The 22,767-nt window shown below is 47.2% G+C and overlaps 1 protein-coding gene across 1 annotated transcript in view; it reads left to right on the top strand.

The window, feature by feature from the left end:
* Positions 1–22,767, top strand: part of adamtsl3 (ADAMTS-like 3) — an 869,253-nt gene that overhangs the window by 346,840 nt on the left and 499,646 nt on the right. The window contains 1 exon segment of the mRNA XM_072468743.1: positions 21,074–21,201. Within this exon segment, the coding sequence (XP_072324844.1) occupies positions 21,074–21,201 (128 nt within the window).

Consider the following 22,767-nt stretch of genomic DNA (forward strand, 5'->3'; position numbering starts at 1 on the left):
AAAATCTTAACGATTTTGTGCTAATCAAAATGTCAGCACTGAAACATGAATGCAAATTTTGAAAGAGGAAAGCTGTGATCGATTTTAATTTCCAGACAGCAATCAAGGATTGCCAAAATTCTTTCTTCAGGAGCCAAATTACATGGCGAGAGTTTGAGAGACTTATGTTTGTGACCTTAGCAGGAACAGCAGCCCCTTTGCCTGAGGCAGAGCTTCTTTCAACCATGAATAGTGGAAGGGATGTGTATTTTTGTTCTATGGCTTGAGAGGGATTTGGAAATTACCTCAAGCATTTGATTTAAATCCAACTGGTGTCCAATAGTTCATTTATGATGCAGAAGCTGCTCTGCAATATGATCTAGATGTTTGTTTTCTAATATCACAGGATTACTTGCAGTTGTTCGAGGACTGAGTTCTCTGCCCCTTCTTAATGTAGGCTTTCAGTAATGTCACACACAACTCATAACTGGCCAGCAGAATAAAACTTGCTAAACGCTTAGCCTGTCAGTCGGCAGAATAGAATGACAGTTTTATCGGTAAAAAACATGGCTAACTCTTATTTATCTTGCTCCTTGTGATGTTTTCTCTCTAGAGGCAATAAACAAAACCGTGTTGTGAGATAATATTTCTTCCTCAGGAGATGTCAATGCCGCCTCATAAATATAGTAGCACGGCTGTCTCAGGAGACTGGACTGTAATATAAATAGGATATTGGTTGTAATTGGCTAAAAAGCTTTATTCTCAAACTAGGTTCCTCAAGAAGGTGGATTTGAGCAAGTCATCTGTTTATTAATAAAACATTGAAGGATTGTGTGCATAAGACTCCAACCAAATAGTCGGAGCGCCAAAGAGCACATTTTGTACATTAAAGACAAAGGGCCGGGTTTTTATTGAGTTAGGAAGACCGATCCTATTTTTGCTGTTCGGGGAAAGGGGGGAGGGGGCTGCATGATTCACACATGAGAGAAACCGGAACACAGCAGGACCATTTGAACTCAGAGGTGAGACCCCTTTTTGGCTGCTGCAAGGGTCTGAACCCTCATTGTGGAAGTCACAAATTCATGGGGTACACGTAAATGTTCTTGAAAGGCAGATAAGGTCTGTTTAAGTGTCATGATCAGATGTTTTTATTAAATCCCCAGCACTTTAAATGTCAAAAGAACAAGCTGCAGGTGTCTGCATTTGTTTTTATTTAGAACTCTGCTTTATTGCTTTGATTGACAATATTTGTTGACATTTCCCGAAGTTTATTATTATGTCATTATGAAAGTTTGGCTGAGTTTCAATAGCTACAATTATCTCAGCAGGGGGGCAGGGGTTCTGAGTTCACAGCCTAAAGAGTCTATTAAATAATTAGTTGTTATTGATGTCGGGTAAGAAGAGAAGTTTGTTTTTATAAACCATTAACAAGTTGAGACTTCAAACTTATAATGGGCTTCATTTCATCTTTACCTGGCCCCTGAGGGCTATCCATGGTGGATACTGGGTGGGTTGGCATTGAGTTACCTCCGGCAAGGTAGGAGGGGCCATGAGGGCTGGGTGGGCAACTTGAATTGGCATGGAGAGTAAAAGGGGGTCATGGAATGGATTGTGGCAGAATTGCCACTGAGTTGGCCATGGAGGCAATATGGAAAGTATGTGAGATTGTGAAGGGGAGGGCCAGACATCCTAGCTTCTAATATTACAACTGGGCAAAGTCCCAAAGGACCGAGGGAGGCCTTCTAACCAGTTCACCTCGGTACTCGCCCACCCCTGTCGCAGCCTAGCATCTGATTCCCAGATTGGCAGTCTCAACTCTATCCCACCCCACACTGCCCAGGAGAAAAATCTGTGTGTGATGTGGAAGTTGTCCAGTTTGAACTGCAATGAAAATCTAGCCCTGAATTACCTGTTTGAAAAATATGGAAAGCATTTAATCTTTCCAGTATGGTATCGCAGAATGAGCCGTGTTCCTTCACTGTCACTGGGTCAAAGTCCTGGAACTCTCTCCCTAACAACACTGTGGGTGTACCTACACCCCAGGGACTAGGGATTCAGGAAGGCAGCTCACCAGCAACTTCTCAAGGGCAATTAGGAATGGGGAATAAAAAACACTGGCTGAGCCACTAATGGCCACATCCCGTTGAAGAATTTAAGAAAAAATAAAGCTTGGGTCCACATTATAATTGGCCACATGGCAAATGTTGACTTTAGTTCCATAAAACTGCAAATTACATCAGAATTAAACATTGCAAAAGAGTTTTTGGCAGAAACAGTCTATTTTGGCCTTAACAATTTATCTGAGCACAATCCTAATCCCATGTGTATGGTTTATTTCCATATCCTTTCATTCCCCATTCCTCCGATCTAAACTATTCTTAAACATTGACCTGAGGGGGAGCCAAGTATCACGGTCAGGTGTTTTCCCAAACTGAAAAAGGGCAAGTCATCCTGGAAGAATTACATCCACCTCCTCGTAGCCAACTGAAATGGCGTTGGCATATGGAACCATGCTGATAGTTGGGTAACTGATGTAACAATGCAATTTTCTAAAGGACAGAACTGAAAGTGTGGTTTAATAGCAGTGTGGATCTCACCCAAAAAGCCAGTGAGAAACACCCAGTCAAACTTGGCAGAATGACATTTAGGGATCGATTCAACTAAATGGGATCAAAGTCCAACAGCGAGCGCGTTTATCCGCGTGTTTCCCGGTGCTTGCAACGCCACAAAACACATCAACGTGACCTGCGTTGTATAAGGGGCCTCAGCTGGGAACAGGCAGCCGCACATAGCCCTGTTTTGCACACTGGGAGCTCTGTTCGCTGGACCTCCCCAGTGTAGTGAGAGATCGGAATGCATTTTAAATGGTGTCCCGACCTCCGAGGCTCCTGAAGCAATCCCTGACCCTACCCCCAGATCGAATGCACTATGGGAGGGTCCCCTGCCCCACCCACCCCTCCCAAGACTAATGCAGGGCAACCCCAACCCAATTGTATGCATGTACAAAATGCCAGCTTGGCACCTTGGCAGTGCCCAATCCAGTTGGCAGTGCCAGCCTGGGAGCCAGATGGCATCAGCGGTGCCATAGCACCACCCTGCCCAGAGGGCATGTAGCTGGGCACTTCCGATTGCTGCTCTATAATAATGTTGTTGAACCACAAGCCTTCCCTTCTATCGATCAAATTACCACACAACCAGTTAGTGAGTTCAAAAGATGGTTTATTTACATACACAAGAGTTATCTCGACATGCAAACACAATATCTACTACGAGTTAAACTCCACCAATCAGCTACAATAACCAATACTTAACTTCAGGGCGACCGGCACTGTGCAAATGGATAAGGCCTTTATCTGGATTTCACTTGGCTGGTTCGAAGAAAGTGGCTCTGTCTCTGCTGGGCTCATCCGTCAGGTTGCGATCGTTGGTCTTGGACTTGACTGGCTGTTCCTGCTACGATTGGGTTGGCACAGGCCGGGTCCAAAAGAGACAGAACACATGGCTGTGTCCTTTTTTATCCCTCTGGAATTTTGCGCTCTTTGGGGCGGTCCTTAACCTTGGACCCAATAGTTTGACAGGGCTCTGATCACTGTCTTCAATTTCGGCCAATAAAGGGGTGGGTGCCTTGGTGGCTGGGCGGGTCCTTAGCGGTCAATGACCTTGGCAGTTGGGCTTTCTGAGTAAGGGGAGTGGCGCCGATCAGTCTGTGGCTGTACCGGTTGCTTGACTGGAGTTCTGTTGTCCTGGGAAAATGGGCCATTAAAATGCAAACGAGCGGGGGTTTCGGCCAGGTCTTGTTATCTGTGTTTCAGATACACATACTCTCTGTATCTGTCTGAGTCCTGGGTTGGCCATAATTCCCATGATCCTTTGCAGGCGGCCATCTTAGATGGCTACATTCCGTCCTCTTCATCCTGAACGCGAAGCGTGGTGGATCACACTGTTGATCCCTGTTCATCCTTGGTGGACCGGTCACCCTTGGTCAAGGCAACGTTCTACTCTATTCTGTCTTATGGTTTGGGACATTTACCTAATATTCCATTAATACATTCATAAATTAATTCATCTCTAACGGTTACTATAATTTAGGTCACTATAACATTTAATTTATCCGCACAGTTGACCTCTAGCTAACACTATCTCAGCTACTCTCACACTGCTGATGAATATCAAAGAGCTTAAATACAGTACAAAATTTAAAACAGCAGCATCACATATCTACTTAATCCTAATAAAGTTAAAGAGGTACATGGTTTATCTTTATCAGCGATTGTTACATGAGTTTAATTTTGTTGAATTCCAAAGAAGGGGAATCAGACTGTATATATCGGGGAACAGGAGGCTTTTACTCACCATTTATGGAGTCGGAGTGTCTGAATGGCACTGTAGATTATTGCAATTACTAGAAGGGCCTCTACTATGTATGAAAGGGGGTTCCATTTGGCGATGTTTTTGCACCAGGTGGGGGTTTCGATGGCCGTCTTTATGTGTGATGTGGTGTCCGGGTTGATGGTGGCCTGTTGTGTGGTAGTGTTCGGGGCTGGTGTGGGATTTGTTAAAACAGTCCGTTGCGCGCAGTTGAGAAGTCCAGCGATGATCCAAACGCATGTCAATAGTCCTTGCTTCATCCTGTGTTTTCTGTTTCCCGGATAATCCTGGAGGTGCAAGCATAGTATCTGTTCTTATCTTCGGTTAATATCTTGTTTTATTAGTCTTTCTCTCCTTACTCCAATTACCCGTTATGATTGGCACCGTGTGTGACTCCCTCATTTAAAAAAATATATACCATTTTGGAGAGACAAGAAATGCAAATTTTTAAAGTACAGAGATTCTCGCAGCTTGTGGGCGATGCAGGGGGTGGGCGAACAATTACTTCGACCAGTCTTTTCTTTACTTGCAGCCAGTGGTGGTTGAGGCTTATCTTAACCAGTCGGATTTCAGGGCGGCCAGTTTTATAGAGTTTCGTCCCAGGGTTCAGAGGTAGTTCGCGTGGAGCAGCGTGTATAGCAACCAATTGTGTCATATGTGTAAATAGCAGGTGGGGAGCGACCAGGGGGTCACAGAAGGTAAAGGAAAGAAGGGGTGAGCATACAGAACGTGGCAAAATGCATTCTTTATACCACAACCAAAGGGAGAGTAGAGAAGGTGAAATTCAGGCCTGCCAAAGGCAACACAGAGTGTCGAGAACCAATCCAGAGCGTATGACGTGAAGGGAACATGAGGTGTGTGTGGGCTGTTGCAGGAGAAGAATGGGTGGAATCCCCGGGTAGGGCGGGGGTTAGTGCCGTTACTCCACTCCCCGAGCTTAACTGACGGGATGCATTTGGGGTCTTCAGGTAGGGCGGGACCAGTGCCGTTACTCCCTACCTGGGTGACCTGGGTGGGCGGTAAGAGTTTGTAGTCGTGTGGAAACTTGACATAAAGACTGGGAGAACAGTGATCTGTTTCTCAACAAACGTGTGCCTTTAACTGACATTGGGTATCGTACCCTCGAATCAGAAGAGTAATTTTGTGTCGGGCGACATGAATTAAAACCATGTAGTAGAAAAAAGAAAGAAAAAGGCGGGCAGGCTCCATCAGACCTTTGAACACCTTAATGGTGGCGTCTCTTTCTCATCATCAGGACACCTCAGGGTTCTGTACCAAACAGTGTTGTAAAGGCATTACCGAAACGAGAGTCAGTATCTGAATCATCACCATCTCCCGGTTGCCATACTCGTGTCTGCTGTTTCTGTGCCTTGGCTGCGTGGGCCGTCGGATAATCCGAATCATAAAGTGCCTTACTAGTCTGCAAGAGTTGTCGCGGTGCCAAAGAGGGGCTTGTTTGTTGTGAGGCGTAGGGGCGGTAGGAGTGGAGGGCAAGTTACTGTGGTCGGGCGGTGGCTGTGGCGGTGGCTGGGGGAGGGCATATCGGGGTCAAAGATATCTAAGTCGTGGTTCCGGGGGTTGGGGTGGCTGGTGGCAGAGAGATTGCGCCAGTGTTCAGTGATAGTAATCAAATCCGGAGGCTCTCACTGTCGTCGGAGTCAAGTTCAAGGCGAAAGTCTGTATATGTGGGCGGAGACAAGTCCGGGTCTGTGGGCGTGAACAAGAGATAAATGCAGGCATGGCTGGGGAGGGTTGGGGTAGGGGTCGGACTAGGTTGTCGATGGGCGGGGTGTAATCGTCTCCTATTGCCAGAGAGATGTGGTGGGAGTGGCTACATTGTGATCCGTAGACTTTGAGTTGGTTGATGTGGAACTAACCAGTTTTACCGTTGGGGTACGTTATCTCGTACACGGAGGGGCTCACTTTGTCCAAAATGGAGTAGGGTCCTGCAAATTTGGTGGGGGGGAGGAAAGAACTGGGGTTGTAAAGGGAAACCATTACTTGCTGACCGACTGTGTACTCTACAGGATGGACGGTTTTGTCAAGTTGTGCCGCTTTAATGTTATCTGTAACCTGTTGGACTGCTTTTTCGTGGGTGAGGGCGGTTACTATAGGGCTTGCCAAATCAAGACCTAATAAATATTCAATATCCTTCATGGGCCGTCCGGTCATGAGACTGCGGGGGGAGGTGAAACCTGTGGAGCTGGAAACAGTGTTCCGAATAAACATGAGAGCAAATGGAAGAACTGTGTCCCACGTGATATTGTTCTGTTGCACCATCTTCCTAATGGTCGCTTTTAAAGTTTGATCCATTCTCTCGACAATGCCACTGGATTGGGGGTGATTTGCTATATGGTATTTCTGCCTGATCCCCAAAATTATTAAAACATTTTGCATGACTCTGCCGGTGAAGTGGGAACCTTGGTCTGACTTAATACTGCGGGGGAGACTCCAGCGTGTGAATATCTGTTGGGTCAAAATCTTATCGGTGGCCTTTGCTGTGTGTGTCCGTGAGGGAAATGCTCCAATCCATTTAGGAAAGGTGTCGATTACAACCAGCACGTACTTGAAACCATTTCTGCAAGGGGGAAGGGGGCCAATGTAATCGATTTGAAAATTTGTCCAAGGGCCATTCACAGGTCGGGTGTGACGTAATTGTCCTTTCTTTGAGTAACGTTCAGGATTGTTCTGAGCACAGATAAGGCAATTCTCAACATAATGGGTTACATCGCTTTTAAAATCGGGCCACCAACACAAAGGTCTTAAATGGGCAATGGTATTGTCTATCCCCTGATGTTCGTGTCCGTCATTAAATTGGTAAATGAACTGGTTTCTGTCCTGGGTGGGGACCACATAAATTCCGTTTTTTAAAACTATGCCATCCTGTAGTCAGTGCGTCCTTCCATTTATCATATGGGGTTGGGAAGTTGCCATCTAAAACCTGTTTGAGGGTGTCGTCTGCTTTCTGGGCTTGGGATAGACCCTGGTCTGGTGTATCTGATACTGTGATACATCTGATACTGAGTGTAGCGGTTCGCTTTCGTGTCGCTGCCAGAAGTGTCCATGACGTGATCCTGCTTTGGTTTAGGCGTCTGCCTTTACATTACCGGGTGAGGAGGTGCGATGATGGCTTCTTACTTTAATGATACCGTATGTGCGGTCTGAGGCTGTTTTAAAAATGTGCTATAACAACGGGGCAGAGCGTAGGGGTTTCCATTGGCTGAAACAAAACCTCGAGATTCCCACAGGGGCAGGAATTCTGTTAAGCTGTTGCACACATACAGGCTGTCCGAGTGTATGTCTGCGGGGGTTGGAAAAGAGTCGGGGTGCTGAATTACATAGGCTATGGCTGCGAGTTCTGCTGCTTGTGAACCTAGGTGGCCGGGCAATTTTAAAGAGATCTTTTCTAGTGGGCGTCCCTGCGCGTCTTCCACGTAAATTCCACAACCAGTAATTCTAACTCCATTTTCGATTGTGGAAGAACCGTCTGCATACATTTTTAAAGCATCCCTTGTGGCTCGGGAATCCTGTGTCTTACTGCCTGCTCGTGGGTGTAGTGACTTTGGGATAAACAATCCTGTGTGGTGTTGGACTGCTATGATCTGGCACTCATGTGGGGTCCCTGCATATTGGAGATTATCGGCCAGAAATGTGTGGGTCTTGGTGTGTTTTACCGTAATGCCCCTGCCTTGTAACAGTAGTGCCTGGGTCTGGAACTTGTAAAGCGAGGGCTGTGCCTAGAGTGCGTTTCAAATCATCAATGGCGTCTGTGTGCTGCGGAAGCCATTCCCATGGGGCGTTCTTTTTAAGGAGCTCTGAGAGCGGGGCTGCTTTGGTGGCAAAACCATCTATGTGATCTCTGCAATATCCGACCAAACCTAGGAACGACCGGAGTGCATTGACATTTTGAGGCAGGGGCAATTTGACGATGGACTCGCTCTGTTTTTGCACAATTTCTCTCTGCCAGTATAAATTCGCATTTACATTTCAAGGGCAGCAGTAAACGTGGGCATGCCTCCCACAAGGGTGATGATGGTGCCTAAATAAAGAACTTTTTTCTTTAAAATCTGTGCCTTTATGGGGTTTACCTTACATCCGATTTATTGCAGTAGGCCTAGAAATTCAGATAAGAGCTCTACGTGTTCTTTTGTGTCGTTTGCAAGAGCAGATCGTCTACATATTGTATTAGGCATTCGGGTCGGGAAAATTTAGATAGTCCGTTGGCCAATTGTAGGTGGAAAATCGAGGAGGAGTTATGGAATCCTTGTGGGAGGCATGTCCACATTTACTGCTGCCCTTGAAATGTAAATGCGAATTTATACTGGCAGGCCCTGTCTAACGGGATGGACCAAAAACCATTGCTGATATCCAGCACTGTGAAATATTTTGCCTGTACTCCCTGTTTCAGCATGGTTGCGGGACTTGTGGCAACAGTGGGGGCTGCTAAAGGGGTTACCTTATTAAGTTCTCGGTAGTCGATCGTTAGTTGCCATGAACCATCGGGCTTTTTTACAGACCAAATTGGGGCATTATTTGTGGACGCTACGGGTCAAAAAACTCCTTGGTCTAACAAACTGTTAATAACCTTCAAAATCTCACCCTCAGCTTGCTGTGGGAAACCCGTATTGCTTTTGCGGCTTTGCATCGGGACCTGAAATCTTTACTGTCCCTGGGATCTTCCCACAGTCGTGTTTGTGTTGTGCAAATGAAGCTTTGTGTTTTATGAGGACCTCTCTAATTGTCTGGTCTGCACTAATTGTTTGTGGACTAAACCAATAGTCCCCTATTGAGCAAATCCTGTTTTCATAATCCCCTACTGTGAGTGTAGCGGGAGCCCGAGCTGTTTTAGCCATTCGCCATACACATTTTATTACTGGGTCAAACAAAAGGTCATAAAATGAATGCCTAAAATGTGGTTTGGGGTAAGTCAACTAAAACGACACAGTATCTGGTGCTAATGTTCCCTATCTGAATGGGCACGGGAGCTGTGATATATCCTTGTTGCATGTAGCCTGTGAATCCACTCAGGGTGATGGTGTCTGTGGTGGGCCATTTGTCCTGTTCAAACATGGTGGAGGAGTTTAAAGTGGTGCGGGATCCTCCTGTGTCCCAAAGGAAATCGACTGTATGTCCCCAGACTGTGCCTGTAACTACTGGTCTGCCTGATTTGTTCCAGCGTGTGTCACAGACCAAAGTTGGGGAGTCCGAACACCATCAATCTGTGGAGTTAAACGCGCAGTCGCTGAACGGGTGCTAACATTATGCATGGGCCTAACATTGTTCCTAGGTGGGGGGGTTTGGTTGTTGGTATCGTTGCTGGTTCGGGGGGTTTTGTCGGCAATCGCGGGTGTAATGTCCTATGTGGCCACAATTGTAACAGCCTTGTGGTGCTTGTGCTCTGGGGTGCTGTCCCTCGTGTCTACCCTCGTTTATCCATGCCGGGTCCTGGCTAATCCTAACTGGGTGCATGTTTGCTTCTATCTCATCCTGATCTGTCTGTTGGTGTAGAGTTTATTCCCATGTTCTAGAAAGTCGTTTCAATACCCAAACTTCAATGTGTGTGTGGTCTGCGGGGTCGTAGTTTACACAAGCCTTTTGACCTGCGTCTGTGACATTCGAGACTAAGGTGTAGGTCCATTCAGTAGTGTCTTCGGCATCTACGTTAGCGCGGTTTAAATCCCCAAATACTGCCTTAAAATGTATCCAGATGCGACCGGCAAAAGCCGTCGGATGTTCCCCTTTCCTCTGTCTACATTTGTTCAAGCCCTCCACAGGATCCCCTTGTATCCGATAGCGGCTAGTATGGAATCCTTCATTTTGTTTAGGGGCCCCCCTGCTACATTTTGGGGTTCCGGCAAAGCAAACCTTACGGACTGGCTAAGGCTCATAACTATTAGCTTTACTTCCTCCCTTTCATTTAGATCGCACATAACTTTCTGTTGGCGCACCTCCTCAAAGAAGCTGTGCGGGTCTGCGGTGGGCTGGAATAGACTAATTTTCGTGCAAGCCTCTCTTAATTGGGTTATGGATAGTGGGGTGGTGTAAACAATATCAGGCTCACCCTGATCCAAGGACTTGCATTGTGTGGTAACTGGATTCATGGGGGTCAAATTGTGAATGGGGGTGTGTGCTGCCTGTGCAGTCGGTGCTGCGGGTGCTTTTCTTTTTGGGCCGTGGGGGGCTCGATTTTGATTTCCCGTGTCCTCTACGTATCTTTGGGCACTTTTGTTTAACTTTTGCCAATCGGGGGCATCTTCCTCATCTAAATCCTGCCCGAAAGTGTACCTGAAGCCATTCTGTACTAAGAGTAGCGACTGTAACTTTTCTATCTTCTGTCGGCATTTAGCATAGTCAACGGTACTCTGCCTCTGTTCCTTAATGGAGTTGTGGGGCACTCCCAAAGCTGCTTTTAAATCTGCGCATTTGCTAGTTAGCTGGGAAGCCTGTTCTGTTTCCTCTCTTACCAGGACTGCGCGCTGTGTATCTTGGTAGGCTTTATCGTACTGGGTCTGGAAGCGACTAAGGTGAACTAGACAAGATTGATGTGCACGTTTTACATCGGCCGTTTCCTTATCCTTAGCTGCTAACTGTTCCCGGTGTTGCTCAATTATCTTCTCGCTTTCATTACAGTTTCCCTCGTTCTTTTCTTCTTCTCAATTAACTGCCAAAGGAGTGTCTTCATGACCTCCTCTGTGCCTCGCAACTGTGCGAAACAGAACACTATTACCATCGGCTTTCTAACTTTCCCTACATTTTTCTTGTGGACCTCGTTTAGGTTCTCCCATCAAGTTTGTCCTATCTTTCCTGGACCTGATTCATCATTAGCGCAAAACTTTTACCAAAGGGGCCATGCTTTCCTCTTTAAGTATTTCCTTAACTCTTCCTCCCATATGGGGCATTGCTCTGCTCTGTTGGTCGCTGCAACCTCGGTTCCTGTGGATTCATCAATCTTTCCATTGCTTTAGTGGTCATTACTTCTCTTATCTCTTTCTCCACTTTTAATTTGGGACAGGGGAATAAGGCGGCGATTTGAACAGCGGGTATGGCTTAAGCTATTTTCCGGTTCACAATCCCTCGATAGTTGTACACAATTCTCACGAGTTTATCTTACTCTTCCTGTTAGGTATGCATGCGGGTTAGTACACACTTCCGAAATTCGGTTATTTGGTCGATATGGGACTTGCACTTATGGTTCTTTCTCTTTCTCGCAATTGGATTCAAAGTTTGTGGGTTCTCTTGGAGTGACAAAGTCACTTCTAATCAAGTCCCACCAGAGTCGCCAATGCTGTTGCTCTATAATAATGTAGTTGAACCACAAGCCTTCCCTTATATCGATCAAATGACCCCACAACCAGTTAATTAGTTCAAAAGATGGTTTATTTACATACACAAATTATCTCGACAAGCAAACACAATATCTACGACGAATTAAACTACACCAATCAGCTACAATAACCTATACTTAACTTCAGGGCGACCGGCACTGTGCAAATCGATAAGGCCTTTATCTGGATTTCACTTGGCTGGTTCGAAGAAAGTGGCTCTGTCTCTGCTGAGCTCATCAGTCAGGTAGCGATCGTTGGTCTTGAACTTGGCTGTCTGTTCCTGCTACGATTGAGTTGGCACAGGCCGGATCCAAAAGAGACAGAATACATGGATGTGTCCTCTTTTATCCCTCTGGGATTTTGCGCTCTTTGAGGCGGTCCTTAACCTTGGACCCAATAGTTCGACAGGGCTCTGATCACTGTCTTCGATTTCTGCCAATAAAGGGGCGAGTGCCTTGGTGGCTGGATGGGTCCTTAGTGGTCATTGGCCTTGGCAGTTGGGCTTTCTGAGTAAGGGGAATGGTGCTGATCCGTCTGTGGCTGTACCGGTTGCTTGATTGGAGTTCTATTGTCCTGGGAAAATGGGCCATTAAAATGCAAACGAGCAGGGGTTTCGATCAGGTCTGGTTACCTGTGTTTCAGATACACATAGGCTCTGTATCTGCCTGAGTCCTGGGTTGGCCATAATTCCCGTAGTCCTTTGCAGGTGGCCATCTTAGATGGCTACACGATCCCCTGGGAGAACCCCATGAGTGCCGTTCTGTCTGGTTCTCATTTGTGGTGACCAGTGTAGAATGATGCTACTCCAAGGCAAAGGGGATGAATTCCAAAGCGTCATGTACCTCAAGAATCTGCTCATTAGAGTGAGGCTAGCTGTCTCGTTCTAATATGCAGATTTGCCAAAAAGTGATCCAGCCCAGAATAGGACACCAACTAAAAAAATGCAATCGCAATCTCTTAAATGCCCAGAAGGATGGGCAATAAATGCTGATCCAGCCAGCGACTGGGTCTGGATGGGTTTTCTGCACAGAAAAATCAGTACATCGCTAAGGACTGAGAAATACAATTAAATCGTTGTTAAGTTAGTTTTTTATTTGTGCATGGGATGAGGGCGTCGCTGGATGGGTCAGCATTTATTGCCCATCCTTGGGGTCATTTAAGTGTCGACCACATTGCTGTGGATCTGGAGCGCATACAGGCCAGACCAGGTAAGGATGACAGATTTCCTTTCCTCAAGGACATTAGTGAACCAGATGAGTTTTTACAACAATTGATTCATGGTCACCTTTAGATTTTAATTCCAGATTTCTATTGAATTTAAATCTCACCATCTGTCTTGGTGGGATTCGAACCTGGGTCCCCAGAGCATGACTCAGAGTCTCTGGATTACTAATCTCGTGCCAATATCACTACACCACTGCCTCCACATAAAGTACTCTTGAGATAGTTTTATTTTTGAGTTTGATAGGTTTTCTGAATAAATCCTCCTTTCTGAATTTCACAAATGCATTCATCTAGCAGTTGTTAAGATTCTCAGCAAAAATGTTTTACATTCAGTATTTCAAGTACTATATTTCATGCCTTTTCTACAGTTTGTTGCGGTAGAGCTAAATGCAGATCAACACAGCATTACAGTTTTGCATATCCCAGTTAATATTTTTAACACTGTGAGTGCAATTCAAATTTCAGATCCAGATCGCCTCTCCAGAGGCCTCCTGTGAGAATCATAGGCCTCGTCGCGCCACCTGGTCCGGTGAGACGAGCCCGGGAAATCGAGCCCTGTGTCTCCTGCCAATGTAATATGGGCACCAATACCTGTTGGTGCATGCGCACTTGTCTATGCCTGTGCAGAGACCCAATAATGTAATTTGCAGGAGACACTCACAGTTCCATCTTATTTGTGGTTCCTCCAACTGATATTTGACATTTTTAATACCTCTCCACAGTTTCCAGGAATCAGGATGGGGAAGGATGGGTGGCTTCTGATCCACTGCAGGCGTTCTTCCCAGGTTTCGGCGAAGAGGCTCTGGAGCAGGAGATTCAGAAACTGTGGGGTGGCCACTCTCTGACTGTCCACCTGCTGCAGGTCTCAGTAACTGGGTGAATGGCTTCAGGATCTGAATAAGATCCAACTGAAAGAAGCCCCAGAACTGCAAACATGGGATGGGGAGGTTGTAAACTGGAATTAATAATAACAATAATCTTTATTAGTGGCACAAGTCGACTTACATTAACACTGCAATGAAATCCCCTGGTCGCCACACTCCGGTGCCTGTTCGGATACACTGAGAGAGAATTCAGAATGTCCAATTCACCTAACAAGCATGTCTTTGGGGACTTGTGGGAGGAAATCCACGCAGACACTGAGAGAACGTGCAGACTCCGCACAGACAGTGACCCAAGCCGTGAATCGAATCTGGGTCCCTGGCGGGTGAAGCAACAGTTCTAACCACTGTGCTACCATGCCACCCAGCCGTCACTGAATAAGAATCCCCACTTAACTCCCCATCCCGATCCCTGGCTCCATTCTTCCTCCCTGCCCGACCGACTTGGAAATGATGAGGCTTTTTTCCTCAGCTCTTTAATAACTGTTTGATAAGCATCTGCGCTCCTGGACGCTGCCTACTCCATCATTGGCAATGGCATCATGGTACAAATAGTGCAATTGTGTATACATGACCTTGGCAGAAAATGCAGCCTATATTTAAAGTTTCTTGCTCACAGTGGGGGCTGGATTTGCTGAGGCTAAGTGTTGACGTCGTCGAAAACGTCGTCGCATTTCCTGACGGCGTCAACGCAGCCTCAGGATCAGCAATTCAGGCCCCTACAGGGGGCCAGCAGGGCACTGGAGCGACCCACGCCACTCCAGCTGCTGATCCTGGCGTGAACTGGGCGCCGCGGGGTCCGAACATGCACAGTGGCACCGGCGCCTACGCGCACATGTCTCCCTTCTCCGCGCTGGCCCCGACACACCATGGCGCAGGGCGACAGGGGCCGGCACGGAAGGAAGGAGGCCCCCAGCCAGAGAGGCCGGCCCGCCGATTGGTGGGCCCCGATCGCGTGCCAGGCCACATCGGAGCAACCCCCCCCCCGGGGTTGGAGCCCCCCTCCCGTCCTACAGGCCGCCCACCGACCTGTCTACGCCGAGTTCCCGCTGGCTGTGAGCAGGTGTGAACGGCGCCGGCAGGACTCGGGTTTTTTGACACGGCCGTTCGGCCCATCCCGGGCCGAGAATCGCCGGGTGGGGGCCCATTGAGCGGCTCCCGGCCGGCACCACGCTAGGCTGTGCTAGCGCCAATGATGCAGATTCTCCGCTCTCGCGTCCCGCGTCAGGGCAGTGTGGCGCGATTTGCGCAGGTCGAGGAGATTCTCCGGCCCATCCCTGGGCTGAGAAAATCCTGCCCTGGATGTTTCCAATGGGAATGCAGCACATTGAAAACAAAATATTTGTTTGGAAGAGACAATAAGTTCATCAAACTATTGCACTGATTCTTCATATCCCAATACATTTTCACCTTTGAGTGTATGTACATTCATTCATTAGGGCAGCACGGTAGCATAGTGGTTAGCACAATTGCTTCACAGCTCCAGGGTCCCAGGTTCGATTCCCTGCTTGGGTCACTGTCTGTGCGGAGTCTGCACGTTCTCCCCGTGTGTGCGTGGGTTTCCTCCGGGTACTCCGGTTTCCTTCCACAGTCCAAAGGTGTGCAGGTTAGGTGGATTGGCCATGCTAAATTGCCCTTAGTGTCCAAAATTGCCCTTAGTGTTGGGTGGGGTTACTGGGTTATGGGGATAGGATGGAGGTGTGGGCTTGGGTAGGGTACTCTTTCCAAGAGCCGGTGCAGAGTCGATGGGCCGAATGGCCTCCTTCTGCACTGTAAATTCGATGATTCACTTTGATTTTTCAAAATGTTTATTGAAAAATTTTCACTGTCAGCAAAATAATGTAAAACAATTAACCCAGGTTACAATCTCAAAGAACACGACAATCAAAAGTATCAATTAACTTAGCCTCGCTAAACTAAACCCCTTAACAACTGACGGTGACTAGCTCTTTTGAAAAGAAAATGAATGGCTGCCATCTTTGGTAGAAACCATCTACCAACCCCCTAATGGTGTACTTGCCCCTGTGGAGGTCACCCAACCAAGCCACTGGCGTAGGAAACCGCCACTCAAGCAGAACTTGTATCGGGGCTATTAATGAGGCAAAGATGAATCCATCTGCCTTCACCCCAGTCTGCAGCACCGGTGAGTCTGATACCCCAAAAATGGCCTCCAGCGGATATGGTTCCAAATCGACATTAAGTATCTCTGACATGGTGTTGAAGAAAGAGGCCCAAAAGCTTACTAACTTGGGACAACACCAGAACAGAAGTGCAGTTAGCCGGCCCCCGGAGAACACCACTCACACCTGTCCTCCATCCCAGAGAAGAATCCATTCATCCTCGCCTTGGTCAGATGAGCCCTGTGCACCACCTTGAATTAGTTCAGACTAAGCTGAGCGCATGAGGATGCGAAGTTGACCCGGTGAAGGGCCTCATCATCCAGAATGGGACCCAATTCATCCTCCCTCTTCACCTTTACCTCATTCAACGGAGCCAACTCTACTGATAGGATCTGGCCGCATATGCACAAAATAATCCCCCACCTAGATCGGCCGAAGACAAAATCTTCTTCAACGGGAAGGGGATGGGGGGTGATGCCAAGGGGAAAGATGGAAAAGCCTTGCGTGAAAATTTTTCATTTATTTTGATTTCCAACATTATAAATAAAATGTTGAGCGAATTTCATAATCTAAGTCATGCAATGGTTCAATTTTAACTACAAGAAAACCAAAGGTACTGGCACTGAATATGTTTCTTGGCTTTCACTAAGGCCATTGCTTTTTTTTAATGTTTCTGTTGCATTGGATTGAATTTTGTAATAAGTGGTTAATAAATGGCTGGCACATCTGTTGCTCTTGCCCTGGACATTCTATGCCTTTTTGGACTGGAGGTTACTGTCAACCAGCTTATACAAGAAGCTTAGCACTCTCTACAATGCAACAGACTGCTATGTGAGGGCAGTGTATCTCCTTAACTAATCAGACCGAGGACAGCACTTGGCATAGTGAAGCACCGCAGCCTACGGCGCTGAGGACTCGGTTCGAATCCCAGCCCTGGGTCACTGTCCATGTGGAGTTTGCATATTCTCCCTGTATCTGCGTGGGTTTCACCCCCACAACCCAAAGATGTGTAGGTTAGGTGGATTGGCCACACAAAATGTCCCAAAATTGGAAGAAAAAATTGGGTACTCCAGATTTTTTTTTAAAAAAATAATCAGACCGAAGAATCGTTCATGATCAGCGCAGACTCTGCACCAGGAAGTATCAGTTACGATATTGAATTCAATGTCAGATGGAAGAATAGAAATGAAAGGGAGGAGAACAAAGATTGGATTGAGAGGCAGAGATAAAAGAGACAAAGAAACAGTTACAAAAATTAAGTTTTCGTTTTTTAAAACTCCAGCAATAATTAAAATCTGAAGGAGTGACACTTCTATTTTCAGTGCCAGAGAGGTTGTTTAGATGTATTTAAGACTTGCCATACCTTTGACAAAGCTTATCTTTTTCTGGCAAATTTATTGCATATCTATAAGGCAAACCCAGCAACTTCACACCACTCAGTGTATTTCACCAGGGAGCTAGATAGTGCAGTGCCATTTTGGGAATCTTTTGGAGGAACACGGCATCTAGGATAGCAACTTATGGGATGGGATTCTCCGACACCCCGCCGGGTCGGAGAATCGCTGGGGGGGGGGGGGGGGTGGCGTGAATCCCACCCCGCCTCTCCGGCGGCGGTTTTCGGGCAGGGGTTGAGGATCGCGCCGCGTCGGTCGGAGCCCGTTGGCAGCAGACCGCCCGGCAATTCTCCGGGCCCCGATGGGTCGAACGGCCGTCGGTTTTCTGCCAGTCCCGCCGGCGTGTAATGGACATGGTCCATCCCGGCGGGACCTAGCTTGGAAAGGCGGTTAGCGGGGTCCTTGGGGGGGTGCGGCGGGATCCGGCCCCGGGGGGGGGGGGCCACGGTGGCCTGGCCCGCGATCGGGGCCCACTGATCTGCGGGTGGGCCTGTGCCATGGGGGCACTCTTTCCCTCTGCGCCGGGCTCTGTAAGGCTCCGCGATGGCCAGCGCGGAGAAGAAACCCCCTGTGCATGCGCAGGAAACACGCCAGCGGTTCTGCGCATGCGCCAGAACAAGCTGGCAGTCATGCGCATGCGCCAATTCGTGCCGGCCGGCGGAGGCCCTTTGGCGCCGGTTAGCGCGGCGCCAACCCCTCTAGTGCCGGCCTAGCCCCTGGAAGTGCGGAAGATTCCGCAACTTCCAGACAACCCAACGCCAGAGTGGTTCATGCCGCTCTTGGCGCCGTACGGGCTGCCCTGCCGATTGCGGGAGAATCCCATTTATCTTTGTGTGTGTAATTTTCAGAGTTCACTGTCAGATTCCATCTTAATAATGTTATTTCTACCACAATATGCATTGAGTAGGTATCAGTTGAGAGGGCAGAAGTGCTGTGTTGGAACTTTGAGCATTGGTCAAAGATTAAGAGAACAGTGTTGCTTGATCTTTGCTGATGAATTCCGCTGCAGTACTTGGCAGTACGCTAAAGTCCTGGGTTGATTCTCTGCAGTAATAGATGCATTTTCAGAAATTAATCACAGAGTATGAAACATAAAAGGTAATACTTTACTGAGTGCCCTGATATTTAAGGTAAAGCAGGTATGTAACAAACTCACTGCCTTTGAATAAATACAAGAGGTGGGAGCAATGGTCAAATGTTTGTGTAATCTTGTACTGAATCAGTGTATTGAAGGAAAATGTCCCACAATGTAGGCCGTGCTTTTCACAGTAACTTCATTGCAGTATTAATGTACGCCTACTTGTGACAATAAAGGTTATTATTATAAAATATTATTATGATAGGAATAACTCAATAATTTCTGCTGTAGGTTGAGTATCCATTATCTGTGCATCTAAAAACTGAACACATCCCAAAACCCAAGGTATTTTTCGTGTGGGAAGTCTGTTACCTGACCAATGCGAGGCATACCGTCCGCACCCGACTTTGGGTGCACAAAGTCAGTGACCCAAGCCAGAACGAACCACAACAACTGAACTTGACCGTGAGCAAGGGAAGTCAGTGACCTGAGCTAACATGAACCTCGCTGACCAGATCTGACGTTTAGCTCGGGAAGTCTAGTTGTTTGCTTTACCTTGTTACTTTTGTGGTTATTTAGTGCTTTTATTCCACCGTATCCAAAAGGTCATATGAGGTAGGCATAACACATCTGAAAACGGAAAATATCCGAATGCCGCAATGCAATCGGCCCCAAGAGTTTTGGACAAAGATACTTGACCTGGGCATCATGCATCATGCATCATTCATCAATGCACATTAAAATAGTGATGTTGATACATACAAACCACCCAATAGATTCCTTCCACCAGTTATATCATCCAAAATCACTTGGAAACGTGGGGCGTCATTCTCCGACCTCCCGCCGGGTTGGAGAATCGCCGGGGGCTGCCGTGAATCCCGCCCCCGCCGGTTGCCGAAGTCTCCGGTACCGGATATTCGGCGGGGGCGGGAATCAGGACACGGCGGTTGGCCCCCCCGCTGGATTCTCCGGCCCGGATGGGCCGAAGTCCCGCCGATAAATTGCCTGTCCCGCCAGCGTAAATTAAAGTACCTTTCTTACCGGCGGGACAAGGCGGCGTGGGCGGGCTCCGGGGTCCTGGGGGGGGCGCGGGGCGATCTGGCCCCGGGGGGGTGCCCCCACGGTGGCGTGGCCCGCGATCAGGGCCCACCGATCCGCGGGCGGGCCTGTGCCGTGGGGGCACTCTTTCCCTTCCGCCTCCGCCACGGTCTCGACCATGGCGGAAGCGGAAGAGACTCCCTCCACTGCGCATGCGCGGGAAACTGTCAGCGGCCGCTGACGCTCCCGCGCATGCGCCGCCCCGACATGTCATTTCCGCGCCAACTAGCGGGGCAACAAAGGCCGTTTCCGCCAGCTGGCGGGGTGGAAATTCGTCCGCCGTCGGCCTAGCCCCTCAACGTTGGGGCTCGGCCCCCAAAGATGCGGAGGGGGCGGCGCGATGCCCGTCTGGTTGGCGCCGTTTTAGGCGCCAGTCGACGGACACCGCGCCGTTTGGGGAGAATTTCACCCGTGGTTCTAACATAATCTTCTTGCCAAATGTTGTTCTCATTTACATAACATTTTGGTTTGGTCACTTTTACAATAAAATGCCGTTTTAATAAAATATTTAAGGGCCCCTTACAATCATATCCTTAACCACACTTGTTTTCTTTGGGCAGGCTTAAGGAGCTCCCATCTAGGCACAGACAAGGCTATTGCTTGGGTCTGTGACTATGTATATGCGAAATCAATAAGTGCACTTATACTTAATATCGGGGTACCGCATATACTACTGTGAAAGTGGTGAAAGACATAAGGTGGATTGGAACGCTGTTACACTTTTGACCAATCAGGAGGCCTTTTCATTAATAAGGGAATCAAGGGTATGGGGAGAAGGCAGTAGAATGGGGATGAGAAAAATATCAGCCATGATTGAATGGCGGAGCAGACTCGATGGGCCGAGTGACCTAATTCTGCTCCGATATCTTATGATCTTATGGTCTTATGGCCATTCATAAATTTGGTATGAATTGAACAAGCCTCCCAATGGGCTTTGAGATTAAAAGGGATAGATGCAATATATGGAATAGATTTCCTGCTGAAATAGTTCATTTCAATAAGCACGTTTTTAAAAATAAGAATTCCAGTATTTAAAAATAAGAACTCCCAGTAAATGTAATTGAAAGTATATATGATTGAAGGTTTCTATTGATAAGTGCAAGGAAGAATGAAAAATGATTTGTTCAACATAACAGTTTGGAACATTGGATGTGATAAGCCCAGAAACATCACCAGTGAATAATGTGGACCACGAGGATAGATACTTGTGAATTTTACTTTTGGAATTCAGTGATTCTGAGTAAGACCATATGAAATGGATCAGGTTATTCCTCACTGAAAAGTTTTTTTTGTTAGTGGAAAATTTATTACACTGACATATAAGGGAATGTTGGAGTGCTTGCCCATGGAGATTTACCTGGCTCGCTGCAAGTGTGGAGCAGAAAATGGCAGGCAGCAGGCCAGCAACTTTTCAAAGCAGGCTGACCGTGAGCCAAGTGCCTTGTCATTGGCGAAGACTCTACCCTTCAAATCAAAATGCAAAATTAATGGCATTGTGTTCAGACTGTATCATAGATACCTCACATGTAACTAGAAAAATTTCCGCTCTTTTATTGAGAGCGATTGTGGACTTATTCAATGTTGATTCACTCTCTTAATCTTGTAGACATCAAGAATCACCCGTTCGGATGAGGATAAAGATTCTGGCTGGGATGCATGGGGATCTTGGAGCGACTGTTCAAGAACGTGTGGTGGAGGAGCCTCCTATTCCCTCAGGCGATGCTTAAATGGCAGGTGGGAACCAAATTCTTAAATTATAAATCGTTTTTTCTCCATCTGATCATGTACCTCACAAATATCTTTAAATGGTTCATGAGCACTGGCTAACTTTGAAGGCAGTACCTACTCTGTAGGCAAACATCCATTTGCCGCACAGTAAGGTTCAACAGATAGTGATTAGGTGGGTGATCAGCTACTCTGGTGGTGTTCATCGAGGCAAGGATGTTGACCAGTCTGGAGGCCTCTTTACTGTACTTGAAATAAGGGCCTCTTAATATTAACGTGAATGAGCAGCTAGAATGTCTTATTGACTGCATTGCTCTGGGTGGCAAGACATTATGGGAACATTGCTTATTCTCCCAAGCTAATACTGGTGCCCCAGTTGTGCCAAAAAGAAGTGCATACATCCACCTAACGTATTTAAACTGGTCTGACTCTGAGTGTTCGGACATTTCAGCAGTGGGCAAACATTAATGATGTAGAACAGTGTACAGGAGAACAGAAAGGGATTATATTGAAACACATTGCAGTTGTTAAATGAGAGCCAACATCATGCCATTTAGGCCAATGCCTTTTCCTGGGCAGTGGTCACAATTTTAAAACAATCATCTGATTATTTGAGCGTAAAGCAATCGTTGAAAGCCGTTTCCAGCAAACTCAAGGTTACTGGCTTTTCTATTGGTTGAATACACATTTCAGCAGCCTGGATGGAAGTAGAGTAAAATTTAACAAGCCCGTGCAGTTACCAAGATCATGATGGGGCATTTCATCTGAATCTGGAGCAGCAGTGCATGTACCTCAATGGATTAAACGATTTGGGGGTGGTAGGAGGGGAGCCTTATAGTACATCTCCAGGTTGACCAGAATCTATCCAGTGCAGCAAGTTGTGGAATACAAAACAAGCCTAACTTTAGAAGATATGGGCCGGAATTCTCCTGCCGTTTGTTGGCGACAGGATTCTCTGGTCCTTCCGGTGGTGCACCCGGCCCGTGGGTTTCCTAGCAGCGTGGGGTGGCTTCAATGGGAATTTGCATTGACATTGGCAGGAGCAGAGAATCCTGTCGCCAGCGAATGGCGCGGTGCCTCCCACCGCCGAGAAACATGCGGCTGGGAGGCTGGAGAAGCCCTCCCATGGAGGACAAGAAGGACAGAGATTTAAGCCAGAAGAAAACTTTGAAGTTTGAACTTTGAAGCCAGGCACTCATTGAAGACACATTTAATTAGGAGTTTGAGCTTGTCCCTTGAAGGAGCATGCCCAACCCAAAAGAATGATTGCCAACTTGTAACAATGTCTATCCATCACTGTGTTGCTGCTTCCTTCTACCTGATCAGATACATACTTGTATTATATGTAGTGCTGTTGACATTCTTCTCCCCAAACACCACTGACCATCTCATGCTTTACTTTGTGCTAATATGTTGTATAGTTCTTCTTGCTTGTAACCTGCAATCTTCAAATATTGTTAGCGCACCGCTGGGATAATATGGGAGCAAGTTAGCACTTGACTAGTCATGCCCTATCGTTGCCTCAAAAGGTGCTGGAAGGAGATTCAGTAGTAACTTTTGAAAGGGAATATGATA

This window comes from Scyliorhinus torazame, chromosome 12 (assembly GCF_047496885.1).
Source record: "Scyliorhinus torazame isolate Kashiwa2021f chromosome 12, sScyTor2.1, whole genome shotgun sequence".
Classification (NCBI taxonomy): Eukaryota; Metazoa; Chordata; class Chondrichthyes; order Carcharhiniformes; family Scyliorhinidae; genus Scyliorhinus; species Scyliorhinus torazame.